General features: G+C 43.6%; 1 protein-coding gene across 18 annotated transcripts in view; it reads right to left on the reverse strand.

Annotated features, from left to right (window-relative positions):
- ptprm (protein tyrosine phosphatase receptor type M) overlaps positions 1-17668 on the reverse strand; it is a 940804-nt gene that overhangs the window by 612594 nt on the left and 310542 nt on the right. For all 18 annotated transcript variants that reach the window (XM_033019867.1, XM_033019862.1, XM_033019861.1 and 15 more), the window contains exon 4: positions 1351-1429. In XM_033019867.1, coding sequence (XP_032875758.1) covers positions 1351-1429 — 79 coding nt within the window. The remainder of the gene's footprint in view (positions 1-1350; positions 1430-17668) is intronic.

Consider the following 17668-nt stretch of genomic DNA (forward strand, 5'->3'; position numbering starts at 1 on the left):
CCCACAATTGAATAAGAAGGGGTGTCGGTAAAACGTTGAACTGAATATAGTCGGAGCTGGTTTTGGTGAGCAGATATTTTGAATGTTATATAAAACGAGTAGGTGATTTAGTTCAATCTGAAAAACGGGTCCAAGATCCAAAGTACAAACTACCAAATTATGTGGCGTGAGCTGGCTGTTGTAGACTGGGAAACTACAATACCTGAGCAATATTTAAATAATTAATGCATAGTTTATATTTTACCTCCTTCAAGGTAAAAAAATAACAACTGGAAAACCAGACCAACCATGTCTATCAAGTTAATGAGAGATTTGGACACGAGCATAAGGTTTATAATGTCACTTAAAACAGCAATGGGAATTATCAGAATTCTGTAAACGGAGGAGAGAAAGCAGGCAAAGTGGGGTTAAGATCAGCCATAATTGAATGGCGGTGTAGACTCATTGGGCTGAATGCCCAATTCTGATCCTATGACTTATGAGGAACAAGAACTTGTACAAATGAAGTAAATTAGAATAATCTAAAATGAAACATAAAAACAAATTGCCAAAGTTTCAATGAAGATGTAGAAAGTAAAATGTCAACAAAATTAGTGTGTCCCTTACTGACTGAGACCGGGGAGATTATATTGAGGAATAAGGAAATGGCAGAGAAATTAAATAATTTTTTTTTTTGAATGTTGACAGAAGAAGACAAGAAAACTTCCTGGAAATAGTGGAGAACAGCACATGTTTGGAAAGGATTAAAAGCTGAAAGAAAAGAACGGACTGAAAGTTGAAAAATGGCCAAAAGCTGATAACTTGCATCTCTAAGTTCTAAAATAGATAGCTATAGAGATAGAGGATGACATATTTTGACCAGCTGACATCTTTTAAAATTCCATCCATTCGACAATGATCCACAGAGACTGGAAGGTAGAAAATATAACACAAAGACAGACACAAAGTGCTGGAGCAACTCAGCGGGTCAGGCAGCATCTCTGGAGAAAAGAAACAGGTGAGGTTTTGGGTCAGAACTCTTCTTCAGACATCTGAGGAATGGTTCCGACCTGAAATGTCACCTATTCCTTTTCTCCAGAGATGCTGCCTGACCCACTGAACTGCTCCAGCAGTGTGTCTGTCTTTGATATAAACCAGCATCTGAAGTTCCTTCCTCCAGAAATAGTAAGACTATTGTTTGAGGAAAGAGGGAGAGTGCAAATAGGTATCCACAGACTATTTAGCCTGAATCTTCAGTTCAGAAAGTGCAACAAGGCTTCAGAAGATAATAATAGTGTTGGACAAAATCAACACCATCTCTTCTCATCTCTATGTGCTGAATGTGGACAAAGTAATCTGTTTGTTACTTACTGCATGGGTGTCCTTGGATTTTCACTTCATCGATGGCAATATACCCAGGCTGACCTGATGTGACTGCTTCAAATACAACCTACAAGAAATGAAATACTTTTTTCAATAAATCTTGGTACCACAAGTGTGAAAAATGCTACTCTGCATTCATAAAGCTGCAAAGGCGATAGAGATAGTAAAATCCACTCACTCAGGATTATGAAGTATCAATAATAATAAAATATTGTTTACTCTGCATTTATTGAATTGAATACATTTTATTAGCCAAATATGTATACATACAAGGAATGTGCCTTGGTGCTTTGCTCGCAAGTAACAATATGATATACAGTAGACAATTAAAAATAAAACATTATAATTTATACATGTGAAGAATTAAATAAAATACCAGAGCTAAAGGAGGCTACATACTTTTGGCTGTTGAGTAGAGCTACTGCTCGTGGATAAAAACTGTTTTTATGTCTGGCTGTGGCAGCTTTGACAATCCATAGTCGCCTTCCAGAGGGAAGTGCTTAAAAGAGTTTGTGGTTAGGGAGAGATGATCGTACCCGCTCGCTTCCTGGCCCTTGCAGTGTACAGTTCGTCGATGGGGGGAAGGTTGCAGCCAAAAACCTTCTCGGCTGATGCGCTGCAGCCTCCAAATGTCATGCTTGGTGGCTGAGCCAAACCAGACCATGATGGAGAAGGTGAGGACATGCTCTATGATGGCCGTATAAAACGGGACCATCATTGCCCGTGGCAGATTGTGTTTCCTCAACTGCCGCAGGAAGTACATCCTCTGTTGTGCCTTTTTGACTATGTATCCGATGGTGGTCCCCAATTTAAGGTCCCTGGAGACTTACCTAATGCACTGCTGGTGTTTTCAGGTCAAATTATGCCTGCAGCTCTTCTGCATCAATAGCCCCCAGCCAGTCCCACTCACTCCCAATGTCTGCTGGAAAAATATCCCAACATGTCCCAGGGGGCTTAGGGCGGCACGGTGGCGCAGCGGTAGAGTTGCTGCCGTACAGTGCAAGAGACCCGGGTTTAATCCTGACAATGGGTGCTGTCTGTAAGGAGTTTGTACGTTCTCCCCGTGACTAACTGGGTTTCCCATGAATGCTCCAGTTTCCTCTACACTCCAAAGACGTACAGGTTTGTAGGTTTCGGTAAAAATTGTGGATTGTCCCTAGTGTGTAGGATAGTGTTAGTGTCGCCAAGTTGAGATTATTATCAAATTCACAGATACGGTGAGGCACAGGTACAATGACAGGTACATGGACTCAGATAATACACAAAAACTTAAATTATACATAACTACACGTAAACTCAACAAGACAGGGAAAAGAAAAAGATTGTGTCAAAAACAAGATATTAGGGCAAAACACTCGAAGCAAGTCCATGGTAGTGCCATAGGTGGTCCATAGTGTTCTGATGCTGAAGTAGGATTACGATTGTGCAGATTGGTTCACGATCACTGGGTGACGCCAGTAATGACTGCCTCACCAACAGTCTATCTGACCCTTATTTGTATGTGTTAAACGTATGTTTTTTAGCATTCTTTAGCTTGTTTTATGTGGGGGGGGTGTAATCTCTTACCTCGACGGAGATGCAATTTTTTTTCCAAATCGTATCTCCGTCCGCACTGCGGCCTAACATCGAGGAGCTGGCGGCCTTTGCTGGAGACCAACTTCAGGAGCTCCAACCACGGGAGCCTGCGGACTAACATCGTGGAGCTCGCGAGCTCTTTGCCAGGGATTGACCTCTGAGCTCCAACCGCGAGAGCCTGCGGACTTTAGCATCATGGAACTTGCGGTCTCTGGTTAGAAACTGACTTTGAGAGCTCCAAGCCGCAGGAGCTTCGATCGCCCCAACGCGGGGGCTTCGATCGTCGCCTGCGGAACTTCAATCACCCCGACTGTGGGAGCTACAAACGCCCCGATGCAGGAGCTTCAAACACGCTGACGCAGGGGCTTCGATTGCCCCATCGAGGGGGACTTTGAGCGCCTCGACGCGGGGACTTCGAACGCCGACTGCGGAGCTTCAATCACCCCGACTGCGAATGGTTCGAATGCCCCCACCGCAAGAGAAAAATGAGGGAAGAAGATTAGACTTTGTTGCCTTCCATCACAGTGAGGAATGTGGGGAATCCGCTATGGTGGGTGTTTATGTTAACTTTTACGTAGTTGTGTGTCTTGGTGCTTTTTTATTAGTATAGCTGTATGGTAATATGAATATCACTGCACCTTAATTGGCAATAAAAGACCTTTGAAGAACCAGATGATTGTCGGAAATAAGCCTTTCCTTAACCTGGCGGTGTGGGACTTGAGGCTTCTGTACCTCCTGCCCGATGGCAGCAGTGACAGGAAGGTATGCACCCAGATGGTGGGGTTCCTTAATGATTGATGCTGCTTTCTTAAGGCATCAACTCTTGTAGATGCTTTAAGTGGCTTTTTCATGGGGCGACTTGACGCAAGAGTGAACCAGAGTTTAACATCGTGGGAACCTCGTGCGATAACAGTACGGCATTCGTGGACCACCGTGGACCACCGTGGCGCTAACGGCAGGTAATCGTGTATCTTGGTCACTCGGGAGAAAATTCAAGAAAGTTAGAATTTCTCCAAGAGTGACTTGTACACTTGTGGTTGAGCATTGCAACATTGTATGAACAAGTGGCCAGTGCGATATCCGTGCGATATCCGTAATAACTCTTGCGGGTACCGTGGGAACTCCTGCGAACGGTGAGTAACTGAGCAGTTTGATTGTCAGTGCTTGTTTTACCTCATTGTTAAATACATATATTTTTTACTATCAGATTGATGTCTGCAATTCTTCATTAACACATCACTACAAGATGAATGTTTCTAATGTTATAATCCCTCTCATGCTGAAACACAAAATAGTTGAAGGGAGGTGAAATAATCACATTTTCATTCTTTTTAATTTTTGAGTGTTCAGGTACCTCACTTGCTGAGCTATTTTACTCCAGCAGTTTGTGTCTCTTTTTGTCTAAAGCAGTTTCTAAGACTGTAGGAACTCCGCGGGCCAGGCAGCATCTACGGATGGAAATGGACAGGTGACCCTTTCTTCAGGCTGCCTTATCTCTCCCCCCCCCACCCCCTCCCCCCCTACTCCCACCCACACAAATGCTGGAGAAACTCAGCGGGTGCAGCAGCATCTATGGAACGAAGGAAATAGGCAACGTTGCCTACTACCCTCTGTGTAAAGAAGCTGCTCCTCAGCTTTCTATTAAATCTTGCCCTCTCACCTTAAACCCGTGTTTTCTACTTTTTGATGCCCCGACCCTAAGTAAAAGTCTGTGCATTTCCCCTCGGTTATACACCTCCATTAGATCACCTTTCAGCCTCCTGCACTCCAAGTAACATAATCCTCGCCTGCCCAATGCTCAGCGGGAGAAACTCAGCGGGTGCAGCAGCATCTATGGAACGAAGGAAATAGGCGTGGACGGATAGGCATTATCCTGCATGGATAACAGGAGTCCCAGCCAACACGACAATCGCCCGCTGCAGTCTCGGAGCTTCCACTGCGAAAACGGTGCCTACATTTGAGCACTTATGTAACTGAACCATCCTAACACCAACCACAGACCATTCCTGAACTAGTACCTACCTCATTCGAGACCCTCGGACTATCTTAGATCGTATACTCACTGGCGTTATCGAGTTACAGTGTGGAAACCGGCCCTTCGGCTCAACTTGCCCATACCGGCCAAAATGTCCCATCGAAACTAGTCCCATCTGCCTGCGTCTGGTCCATATCCCTCCCAACCTGTCTTATCCATGTACCTGTCTAAATGTTTCTTAAATGTATGGATGGACCCAGCCTCAACTACCTCCTCTGGCAGCTTGTTCCATACACCCACCACCCTTTGTGCGAAAATGTTACCCCTCACTCAGAATCCTATTAGATCTTCCCCCCTCACCTTGAACCAATGCCCTCTGGTCCTCGAATCCCCTCTGTGGGCAAAGGACATATATTACCCTGGACTGTGTCTATTTCCCTGCCTGTTCGTCTCATGGTTTTGTACACCTCTCAGCCTCTGTCCCCAGTGTGGAGTTAAGGGCTTGTTTATGGGCGCCCTGGGCTGAGAACTCTGGAGGATGGGTTTTAGACTTTATCGGGAATAGAGATAGACCCCGTAATGCAGGAGCAAAGAATCACAGACGCTAATCTGCATTGGAAAGACACAATATGCGGGAGTAACTCAGCGCTGAAGAAGAGTCCCGACCGGAAACATCATCTATCCATGTTGTCTAGCGATGCTGGCTGACCCGCTGAGTTGCTCCAGCGCTTTGTGTCTTTCCACTAGACCTGTAATAAGTCTCGGCTGGGTGTTTACTGGGATCTCTGGTGTTTAATAGACGTCCTGATGTTGTTTTTGATCGGGTTTACTACTGACAGTATTTAATCAGATCCATATTAAACCATTTACCCTTCACCTTAAACCTATGTAATCTGGTCCTCGATTCGCCTACTTTGGGCAAGAGATTGTGCATCTACCCGATCGATTCCTCGCATGATTTTAAACATTATCTTGCACACAGCGTTGTTCCCTTCACCATGTATACGCCATTTATGGCTCGATTGTTACTATTTATTGTCTGTCTACTGACTGGTTAAACGTTTGAATGTTTCACCTCTCAGTAGATAATAAAATAAGACAACCATCACGGTCAATGTTAGACACAGTCTTTATTCCTATTTGACAAAATAAAAAGACGACTTCTTGCACATATTGAGAGAAGGTGCATCACACCAAACAACATTTGTCTAAAAAAAACAGATTATTCTTCAGCTCATTAAAGAGCTCGGGTGAAATTCTGTCAAAAATGCACTTCTATCCTCTTCGCACAGCACATTAAGCAGCTGATCATATTGTCCAAATTGAGGTCTCCGTTGAAAGATGGGCTTCACCCAGTGAGACTTCCTCTTAATTCTCTTTTTAATTAATCTCACCCTTCTGCCTTCACGCAAGCGTTCTCGATGCACATAGTTAGTATAGGCATGTCTCCAAATGAGCCAATTCAACCAAGGGAGGAATATAGTGTGTGAAAAAACCCAATATAGTGTGTGAAAACAAAGTAACATCATTTGTGCCACGTGATTAACAACACTACAGTTCACGATGTTCATTCAAGATTAACGGGAAAGCTCGGGAGACGGACAAGTCACTCGCACAAATAACAGAAATGCCGAGTACCGTGGGAACTCTTTATCTACCCCCCGTTATATCGTGCGAAACTCGTGCTGGACCACGACCACTTCACTCTGGTGACATCTTGCGTCAACTCTCCCCGTGAAAAAGCCCCATCAGATGGTGGGAAGGTCAATGATGGCCTGGGCTGTCCACCATTTCCTGCAGCCTCTTGCATTCCTGTGTGTTGGAATTGTTGTACCACACCATGATGCGACCAGTCAGGATACTTTCTACAATACATCTGGAGAGGTTGGTCAGAGTATACGGAGACATGCCGAATCTCTTTAAACTTCAAAGAAGTGGAGGCCCTGGCGCACCATCTTCATGATTGCATCTATGTGCAGGCTCCACCACAGGTCAACTTCATGCTCAGGAATTTGAAAATGCTAACTCTATACCACCAACAGCCCGATGAAAATTGGCATGTGGTCTCCTGCTTTCCCCTTCCTGAAGTCAGTGATTAGTTTGTTGGTCTTGTTGAGCGAAAGGTTGCTGTCGCACCACCACTCAACCAGGTGTTCCTTCTCTCTCCTTTACGCTGACTCATCACCAGGGCAGCAGAGTGGCGCAGCGGTAGAGTTGCTGCCTTATAGCGCCAGAGACCCAGGTTCGATCCTGACTACGGGTGCTTATCTGTGGAGGGATTTGTACATTCTCCCCGTGACCTGCGTGCGTTACCTCCGGGAGCTCCAGTTTCCTCCCCCACTCCAAAGGCATACAGGTTTGCAGGTTATTAGGCTTGGTAAAATCGTAAATTGTCCCTAGTGTGTGTAGGATAGTGTTAGGTTGTGGGATTCGCTGGTCGGCGTGGACTCGGTGGGCTGATGGGTCTGTTTCCGCACTGTATCTCTAAACTAAACTAAATTAAACTAAACTAAATCAACCATAATTCAGCCAACATTGGTCCCAGAATCGTAGATTCATAGAGTGATACAGCACGGAAACAGACCCTTCAGCCCAACCTGCCCATGCCTCATCTATACTAGTCCCACCTGACGGCATTTGGTCCATATCCCTCTAAATCTTTCTTATCCATGTACCTGTCCAAATGCCTTTAAAATGTTGTCATAGTACCTGCCTCACCGACCTCCTCACCTGCCTCCATACACCAGTGGTGTCATTGATATATTTGTAGATGGCATTGGATCTGTTCTTAGCCATATGGTTATGGGTGTAAAGAGGGCTGAGCATGCAACCTTGAAGTTCACCTTAAGTGTTGGTCAGTGAGGAGGAGATGATTACCGAAGAGCAACAACACCTGAGATGTGGAATGTGGGGCAACAAACAATCTATTGGAGGTATTCAGCAGATCAAGCGATAACTGTGGATGGAAAGGAATGGTTGGCGTTTTGGGATGAATCGCTGCTGGTCTGGAAGTGCGGAGTGGAGATAGCTAGTAAAAAGAGGAGAGGGAGAAAGGCGAGTCGAAAGCGAGAGAAGATTGGTGGAGGAGTGAAGGATGACGGGCATATGGAGATGTGTAAGTACCTTTCATTTTTTGAAGGAACAGTGTAATGGGCTGTATCTGGGTAACATGACAGATATGTGCATCCTCTGGGATCAATGTTGAATGAAGTGTGGCATATAGAAAAAACCTCATTCATTCAAATTAGTGAGATGACACATGCATGCCAGCTGCCCTGGAGATGTACAAACCTAGGTTATTGAATCAGAATTTAAGACGAGATACATCGCATTCACTGACATCTTTGCCAATGAGTTTGCTTTACTTTGCATTGACAATTATGATTGATATGGCAAATATACATGTATTCAGATGCTACCACGCAAATCTCATTTCTCACTCCTAGAATGAAAACTTTCAAAATTCACGGATCAAAACGCACAGGGACTCTTGCCCAGAGTATGGAAATCGAGAAGGTGAAGGGGGAAAGATTCAATAGGAATCTGAGGGGTAACTTTTTCACAGAAAGGGTGGTGAGTGTATGGGGCAAGCTGTCAGAGGAGGTAGTTGAAGCAGGGACTATTGCAAAAATTTAAGAAACAATTAGACAGGAAATGGATAGGATAGGTTTAGAGAGATTTGGGCCAAAGGCAGTCAGGTGGGATTAGTACAGATGGGAAATATTGGTTGGTGTGGGGAAGTTGGGCCGAAGGACCTGTTTCCACGCTGTATATGACTCCAAAAACAACCTGGACCCCTCATCATGATCAGTGTTTCTTTGTGACCACCGGGCAAGAATTGATTGAGCTCAGTTGTGATTTGAGTATAGGAGAAGGGAGGTTCTACTGCAGTTGTACATGGTCTTGGTGAGACCACACCTGGAGTATTGTGTACAGTTTTGGTCTCCTAATCTGAGGAAAGACATTCTTGTACAGAGAAGGTTCACCAGACTGATTCCAGGGATGTCAAGACTTTCATATGAAGAAAGACTGGATAGACTCGGCTTGTACTCGCTAGAATTTAGAAGATTGAGGGGGGATCTTATAGAAACTTACAAAATTCTTAAGGGGTTGGACAGGCTAGATGCAGGAAGATTGTTCCCGATGTTGGGGAAGTCCAGAACAAGGGGTCACAGTTTAAGGATAAGGGGGAAATCTTTTAGGACCGAGATGAGAAAAACATTTTTCACACAGAGAGTGGTGAATCTGTGGAATTCTCTGCCACAGAAGGTAGTTGAGGCCAGTTCATTGGCTATATTTAAGAGGGAGTTAGATGTGGCCCTTGTGGCTAAAGGGATCAGGGGGTATGGAGAGAAGGCAGGTACATGATACTGAGTTGGATGATCAGCCATGATCATATTGAATGGCGGTGCAGGCTCGAAGGGCCAAATGGCCTACTCCTGCACCTATTTTCAATGTTTCTATGTGACATCCCCATGATCAAAAACTATCATGGCATCGCCAAGATGGAATGCAGGGGGCACCTGTAAAGAGCCTAAACGTGGCTTTTACTGGATGGCAGGGGGCTTTAAAGGAGATAAAACCTTGAAAATATGCAAATCTGGCTGCCACTCGCCTAACACCCACTTTCACTCTCCAAAATGCTTAGATTATGTCCTGTTAAGAAGAAATAGAAGGACCCCAGGGTCTTTTGAGCCAATTCTGATAAAGTCATTGTCATACACCTTCGGCCCAACTTGCCCACACCAACCAACATGCCCCATCTACACTAATCCCACCTGCCTGCATTTGGCACATATCCCTCTAAACCTATCCTATCCATGTACCGGAATAAATGTTTTTTTTTTAATGTTGAGATAGTACCTGCCTCAACTACCTCCTCTGGCTGCTCGTTCCATTCACTCACCACCCTTGATGTGAAAAAGCTACCCCTCAGATTTCTATTAAATTTGTCCCCTTCACCTTAAACCTATACCTCTGGCTCTCAATGATTTACTCTTGGCAAGAGACTACAACAAGATCATGACTGCCAGGTTCCATACTTCTCTGATCTACTTCAATCCTACAATCGCAGGCTCAAATATACTCAATGGATAAGCTCCTTGGGGTCAGAGAGTTCTACAGGTTTGTGAACCCTGGCTCAAAAAAAAGTATTCTCCTAAACAGTCAACCCTTACCCAGGGATAATGCTCCAGTCACAGGAAGAGCCCCTTGGCATTCACCCTCTCAATCTTATAAATCTCAGTAAGATCACCTCTCATTCCTTTCAGCTCTTAATACCAGGGATCTCCACTCCACTGACTTCGAGAGCAAGCATAGTCTTCTTTAGTAGAACCAAAATGTACACTGTTCAAATCCATTTGATGAAATTAGAAAACATTGGTTCCAAAAAAAAGCAGCAAGTCCAGAATCATTTGATGCAAAATCCAGGCAGCACAGTTGCAGCTGTTTGTGTGGACGTTGCATGCTCGTCCTGTGATTGCATGAGTTTCTTCCGTGTGCCCCAGTTCCTCCCACATCCCAAGGACGGGTGGGTTTATAGGTAAATTGACCTATGTAAATTGCCCCAAGTGTGTGGGGAGTGGATGAAAACGGGATAATATAGAACTGGTGATTGATGGTTGACCTGGACTGTCAGCCATGGGATTGTTTCCTTGCTGTATCTCAGAACTAAATTATACTAAATTTACAATTGGACTGGTTGAACCAGAGGGTAATTTTCATCAGCATCACCTGGTCAGTAATTGGAATAAATAGCTCAGCACCCATTTGATTTTCATCCCAATGAAAATGGAAACTATTTGCCATTATTGTGCAATTGTAAAGTTGTTTATTGCACTTGTTCTTTAATGACATTGCCATATGTCTTGGTTGCATTAGGGACTTTGTTTTGCATTATATGGGTGTTTCATTTATTGGACTTTTTATGTTTGTTTATTATGTTAACTATAGAGTACACAAGTTTACAAACCTGTTGTGCTGCAGCATGTAAGAATGTCATTGTTCCATTTTGGTACATATGACAATTAAACACTTGACTCTCAACAATGTTCTGACATGAGGTAATTCACATGAAAGACTAACCCTGTCTCTGTCTCTAATTTTGTTGTTGCTATAAAAACCCACGTAGGGGAGGTAAACCCTACAGGGCATCGGCAGTGTGAAAGCATCAAGAAATGGTGCTAAAGGATAGAAGAAGCACAACACCCAAAGCTCCGTGTCAAGCCCCTTCGCAGCCATCTATGAGCCCCAGAAACAGGAGCAGAAGAAAGTCGTTCTCGATCTCAAGGGGCTGCCGTCTGAGATGCAAACAGAGCAGTATTCAACAGAGATAATTTTACAACCACGACAGCAGCCAGTGGATGAAATAATGGAATAAAAAAAACAGAAAATACTGAAAATACTCTGGAAGAGTAGCATCTGCAGAGTGAGAAATCTTTCAGGTCAATGACCTTTCAGCAAAACCAGGAGAAGTTGAATAATTGAACCAGAGACCAGGTGCGATCCTGACTACGGATTCTTGTCTGTACGGAGTTTGTACGTTCTCCCCGTGACCTGCGTGGGTTTTCTCCAGGACCTCCGGTTTCCTCCCACACTCCAAAGACAAACAGGTTTGTAGTTTAATTGGTTTGATATAATTAAAACATTTTCCCTCGTGTGTGTTGGATAGTGTGTAAGTGTGCGGGGATCACTGTTTGGTGCGGACTCGGTGGTCCGAAGGGCTTGTTTCCGCACTGTATCTATAAACTAAACGAAATAATGACAGATACACAATGGAAACAGGCCCTTCAGCCCACCGAGTTCAGACCGATCATCGATCATCTATTTTTCCACTTTTGCTTCTGCTCCCTGCACATTAGAGGCAATTTTCAGAGGACAAATAACCTACAAACCCTCACACCTTTGCGATGTGGGAGGAAACTCAAGCACTGGGAGGAACCCATGCTGTCTCTGACACTGTGAGGCAGCAGCTCTACCTGCTGCACCACTGTGCCCTCCCTCGTTTAGGGACCAATACGTGTTAACACTGAGGCTGAAGCATGAGCAGAAAGTCAAAACTAAAAAAGCCTCAAGAATATGATTATTTAAGAAGAAGGTGGCTAATAAATTGGGAATTAATGCTTGATAAACTGTATCCACTGGTGGAGCTGATAAAGGACTGAGAGCGTATGAGCCAAAAGCCTCCTATCTGATTATTGTGGCTGAGACAGGTAGCTGCTGATATCAATACAGAAACCAGGCTCTGCAGTCACACAGCCCACAGCTTCTACTTCCCAATTATATCAAAGTCACCTGAAGCTGTGCAACAAAATGTATGACTTTTGCAGAGAGCACTGCACCTGCTAAAGAGCAAACTCTACCCTTGGGTGCTGGTTCAATTAACCTGCAGTTTGATCTAGCATTGTAATGAATGAGTAATTTACAAGGTTGACACCTTGAATCTCATTTCAGATTCAAGGAAACTGCCAAGTGAAGCGGCTAGTGAATACTGCAGTAATTTTCACAGAACGATCACAGCTTGGAAGGAGGCCATTTGGCCCATGGCACCGTACTGATTCCACATAAGAGAAATCTAGTTAGTCCCATCTTCCACCCTCACCCCATAGCCTTGTAAATTCATTCCTTTCAGATACCCTCCCTCCACCCTGTGATCGTGTAATTCCATCCAACCATTCGTTGTGCAAAACAGATCAAATAAATCACACGACTTTTGCTCTTTTGATGATCACCTTCATTATTTGTTTCCTTGCCATCACACAGACCAGACTTCCCCACATCGACTCCATCTACACTTCACACTGCCTCAGGAAAGCAGCCAACATAATTAAGGAGACACAAGTAACAACAGAGGGTGGCGGGGAATAGATAGAGTTAATGCACACAATCTTTTACACAGAGTACGGGAATCAAGAACCAGAGGACAAAGGTGAAATATGAGGGGAGAAATTTAACAGGACCCACAGGGCCAACTTTTTCACACAGAGGCTCGTGGTAATATGGAACAAGCTGCCAGAGAAGGTAGTTAAGACAAGTACTAGAACGACATTTAAAATAAATTTGGACAGGTACATGGATAGGAAAGGTTTAGCTGTACATAGGTCAAACACAGTCAGGTGGACTAACGTAGAATGGGGCATCTTCGTTGGCCTGGCGTTAGGCTGAATGGTCTGTTTTTGTGCTGTATGACTATATGAACAAGAGATGCTGGTTTAGAAAATAAGATACAAGGTGCTGGAGTAATTCAGCAGGTCAGACAGCATCTCAGAAGAGCATAGATAGGTGATGTTTTGAGTCGGGATCCTTCTACAGACTGCATTAGTCCAAGGGTTCCAACCGGAAACATTACCTATCCATGTTCTCCCAAGATGCTGCCTGACCCACTGAGTTACTCCAGCACTTTGTCTCTTTTTAAACATAATCAAGAGAAATTTGTTACCAAGCAATTGACATTTATCCAAGTTTTGCTGCATACCTAACTTCAAATGTGCAAAGGTTTCTCCATTTGGATAGACATGTGCCAGTGCCACCATCCAAATCTTACTTGACATTTTGTTTAAATTAAGATTTATCACTTTGTCTCCTCACTTCCTTCCTTATTAACTTCCCACCCCATTCTCTGAGCTGGGTTAAACCCTGGGATTGGATTTTAATGTTAAGGGCCAGTCCCACTTGGGCTAAGCATTTGCGCTTAATTTACGCTATATAATTTACGCGTCAGGACGCACGACACGTTCATCGTGCCGCGCACGTGATGCGCGGCGCCCCAGGATTTTTCTTTGCGCGCCATCTGCGTGATGCACAAATGACGTCCAAGTGGGACATGCCCTTTAATTGGTTGATTAGATTACCATCAAAACAAGACTCAACCATGGGACAAACAAGAGGTCCAAATGATAATGATGTGAGGGTATGTTTAGGTTTATTATTCACATGCATACCGAAGAACAGTGAAAAGCTTTGTCTTGCATGCCATCCAATTAATCAGATACCATACTTAAATACAATCAAGCCAGCCTCAGGTACAATAAGCAGAAGGGAAAGATACAGAGCAAAGGAATATAGTTATCACCATTGTAGTGTTACAGTTACAGACACCAAGTCCAATGTCTGCAATGGGGTAGAGGATAAAATAGATTGTAGCCTAGTTTATCGAAGGACCATTCAGAAACCCGATAACAGAAGGAAAAAAATTGTTTCTGAGTCTTGTGGTGTGCACTTTCAATCTTCTGTATTTTGTGACTATTGGGAGCAGAGAGAAGAAGGAATGACCTGGATGGGACAAGTCTTTGATTATCTAGGCTGCTCTCCCGAGGCATGATGAAGTGTAGATGGAGACAATGGTGGGGGAGAATGGTGTGTGAGATGTACTGGGCAAGTACAATAGGTAGTGCGAAGGGAAAGATACAGAGTGCAGAATATAGTTTTGTTTAGAGATACAGTGTGGAAACAGGCTCTTCGGCCCACCGAGTTCATGCTGACCAGCAATCCCTTTTTTTCCCCTATAAACTAGGGACAATTTATAGAAGCCAATTAACCAACAAACCTGCACGTCTTTGGAATGTGGGAGGAACTCTAGAGTACCTGGAGAAAACCCACGCAGTTTTCAGGGTGAACGTATAAACTCCGTACAGTCAACTGTTGCGGTAGTTCTCAGCATTGTAGTGAAGTCCCTGACTGAATGGACACTGGAGGCTTAGACCAGTGGTTCCCAACCTTTTTTAGCTCATGGCCCCCTTGGGATCTTTTAATTTTTCTGTGCCCCCCCCCCCAACATTATTAGTGGAAAAAAATACTTCAATATTATACCTTCCATAAAAATATCAGTGTCTATTAATTGCACATATATTCTCTTTTATTCTATTCCACAAACATCAAAAATATTTTGTTTGTTCAATAAAACAACCATTTATAATCATACATTAAAAATATATTTCAACTACATAGATTTAAATTTATTAGAACTGAATTTAGGAGGCAACAGGGTGGTAGCTCTGTGGGCCCCCTTCATTGAGCCGATGGCCCCCTAAATCCCAAAATGTTTCTGTGGCCCCCCTGAAATTTGCCATGGCCCCTATGGCCCCAGGTTGGGAATCACTGGCTTAGACTGTATTCAGATTCCAATGTTATCCACAGGAAAAATAAAGAATAAAGCTAAAAATCAAACCTTTTCCACACTGGGTGGTTTGATCCTTGGTCTGCACTGATCAGTTTGTCATCAACTAAAGCAGAAAATGGAAGGCTCATTTGACCTCCTTATGTTAACCCACCCCCTGCTCCAGACAGATTTAATCAGTGGCCTATTTGATTAGCTACCATCATAACAACTAAATGCCATGCCATGATTAGCAATTAACATGAAAATCATCACAATCCAATCAGAACATGACCTAATACCCAAATTTAAATTATAGAAAAAACTCATCGGAAAAAAAACCTTTAAAATTAGCTCACTGATTAATGAAGAGTCAATTTGTGAATTTAGCTGCATCATGTAATTTAACCTAAAAACATTTCCTAAACTTTAAGCAGAAAACACAGATGCAGATTAGAAAGGAGCACAGAAAATAGGCAAGAAAAAAACCATTCGTGTTATCCCTTTCCCTCAATAATCTGCACTTGATTATCAGTCAAATGAAGGGATAATAGCATGAACAATAACCTGAAAATGCTGGAGAAACTCAGAGAAGTTAGAGAAATGAGCATGCTTTGCATCAAAGACATATAGTCTAAACTGGCACAGATGGAAAACTAGTAAATTCTAAGCTGCTGGGAGGTTATCTTTGATAGTGTGAGTCCATTTTGATCAGCTGTTGACCAAACCTCATTTCCACACCTGGACCTACTCTATCAGGCATACTTACTTTCTCCTAACAATCGCTGTAATATTAATCTAACTTATTTCCTCTCTTCCACAGCATGAGGATGTTTGACCTGAAACACTAACTATGATTCTCTTTCCATCGATGCTGCATGACATAGAATATTTCCAACATTTTGTGTTTTTATTTCAGATTTCCAGCCACTGCATTATTTTTTCTTTGAATTGCATTCAGAATCACCAATGCTCAGTTTGTATTTTTCTTATAATTAACTTTTGCCATTATTACAGCCTTGTCCTAAAATGGAGTAATTGAGGCATAGAGTATGGAAATGAGCCCTTCGGTCCAACTTGTCTTTGCCAAGCGTATTTTAAGGGACATAGGTTTAAGGTGAGGAGAGATAGATTTAATAGGAGCCTGATGTAACTTTTTTACACCTAGGGTGATGTGAGTAACTCAGCAGATCAGACAGCATCACTGGAGAGCATGGATAGGTTGCACATTGTGGCGGCACAGTGGCGCTTGAGTAGAGTTGCTGCCTTACTATGCCTTGTGACCTCTGGGTGCTCTGGGTTTCTCCTACACTCCAAAGATGTACAGGTTTGTAGGTTAATTGGTTTTGGTAAATTGTAAATTGTCCCTAGTGTGTAGGATAGTGCTAAGGGTAAGGGGTCGCTGGTCGGCATGGACTCGGTGGATTGAACGGCTGTTTCTGTGCTGTATCTTTAAGATAAAGGTGACGTTTCAGATCAAGGCCCTTCTTCAGAGTCGGGACAGTGCCCTGGCTCTGCAAACTTCAGCAGTTTTATCAATCAGGCTCCTTCTGTTATCAGCTCAAGGCACAGTGGAACAACCAGTACAGCTGCTGCCTCACGGCTCTGCTGGTTCACCTCCATTGCTGTCTGCATGGAATTTGAACCTTCTCCCTGTGACCGTGGGGGATTCCTCCGGGTGCTCTGGTTTAGATGGATATAGATTACGTGTAGGCAGATGAGATTATCTTGGCATCCTGTTTTGGCGCAGACATTGGGTGCTTAACGGCAAGTTCTAGTGCTGCACCGTTCTATCTTCTATGTTCTCCCATGTCCACAAAAAAGTCATGCAGCTTGTTAGGTTTAGTAGCCTCGGCAAGTTGTCCCCAGCTGTATCAGTGTGTGGTAGAACCTGTGAAGGAGTTGATGCGAATGTGAGGAAAATCAAATGGGTTTGACTATGATTATTGTAAATGAGTGCTTGATGGTTTAATTTAGTTTAGAGATGCTGTGTGGAAACACGCCCTTCACTCCACCAAATCCGTGACAATCAACGGTCACCCAAATCAATCTGGTTTTATCCTACTAGTTCTAGGGACAATTTACGGAAGCCAATTAAACTACAAACCTGCACGTCTTTGGAATGTGGGAGGAAACTGGTACACCCGGAGAAAACCCACACAGTCACAGGGAGAATGTACAAACTCCGTACAGACAGCGCCCGTGGTCAGGATTGAACCCAGGTCTCTGGCACTGTGAGGCAGCATCTCTACTGCTGTGCCACTGCTGGCACCGACTCAGTGGGCTGAAGTGGCGCTCTGTATGAATTTAAATTGGGATTGTGGTAACCATTCTATTCCATTCTCAACTTCTCAGTGGATGAATAAGTGTTTGGCTACATTTGATGAGACCTGGACCAAAATTCAGACAAGGGGCAAGACAAGGGGCAAAAATTCAGACAAGGGGCAAAAGTTCAGACAAGGGGCAAAAATGGAGAGAGTACAGAGGAGATTTACTAGAATGTTGCCTGGGTTTCAACAACTAAGTTACAGAGAAAGGTTGAATAAGTTAGGTCTTTATTCTCTGGAGCGCAGAAGGTTAAGGGGGGACTTGATAGAGGTCTTTAAAATGATGAGAGGGATAGACAGAGTTGATGTGGATCAGCTTTTCCCTTTGAGAATAGG

The sequence above is a fragment of the Amblyraja radiata genome, chromosome 4 (genome assembly GCF_010909765.2).
Source record: "Amblyraja radiata isolate CabotCenter1 chromosome 4, sAmbRad1.1.pri, whole genome shotgun sequence".
Lineage (NCBI taxonomy): Eukaryota > Metazoa > Chordata > Chondrichthyes > Rajiformes > Rajidae > Amblyraja > Amblyraja radiata.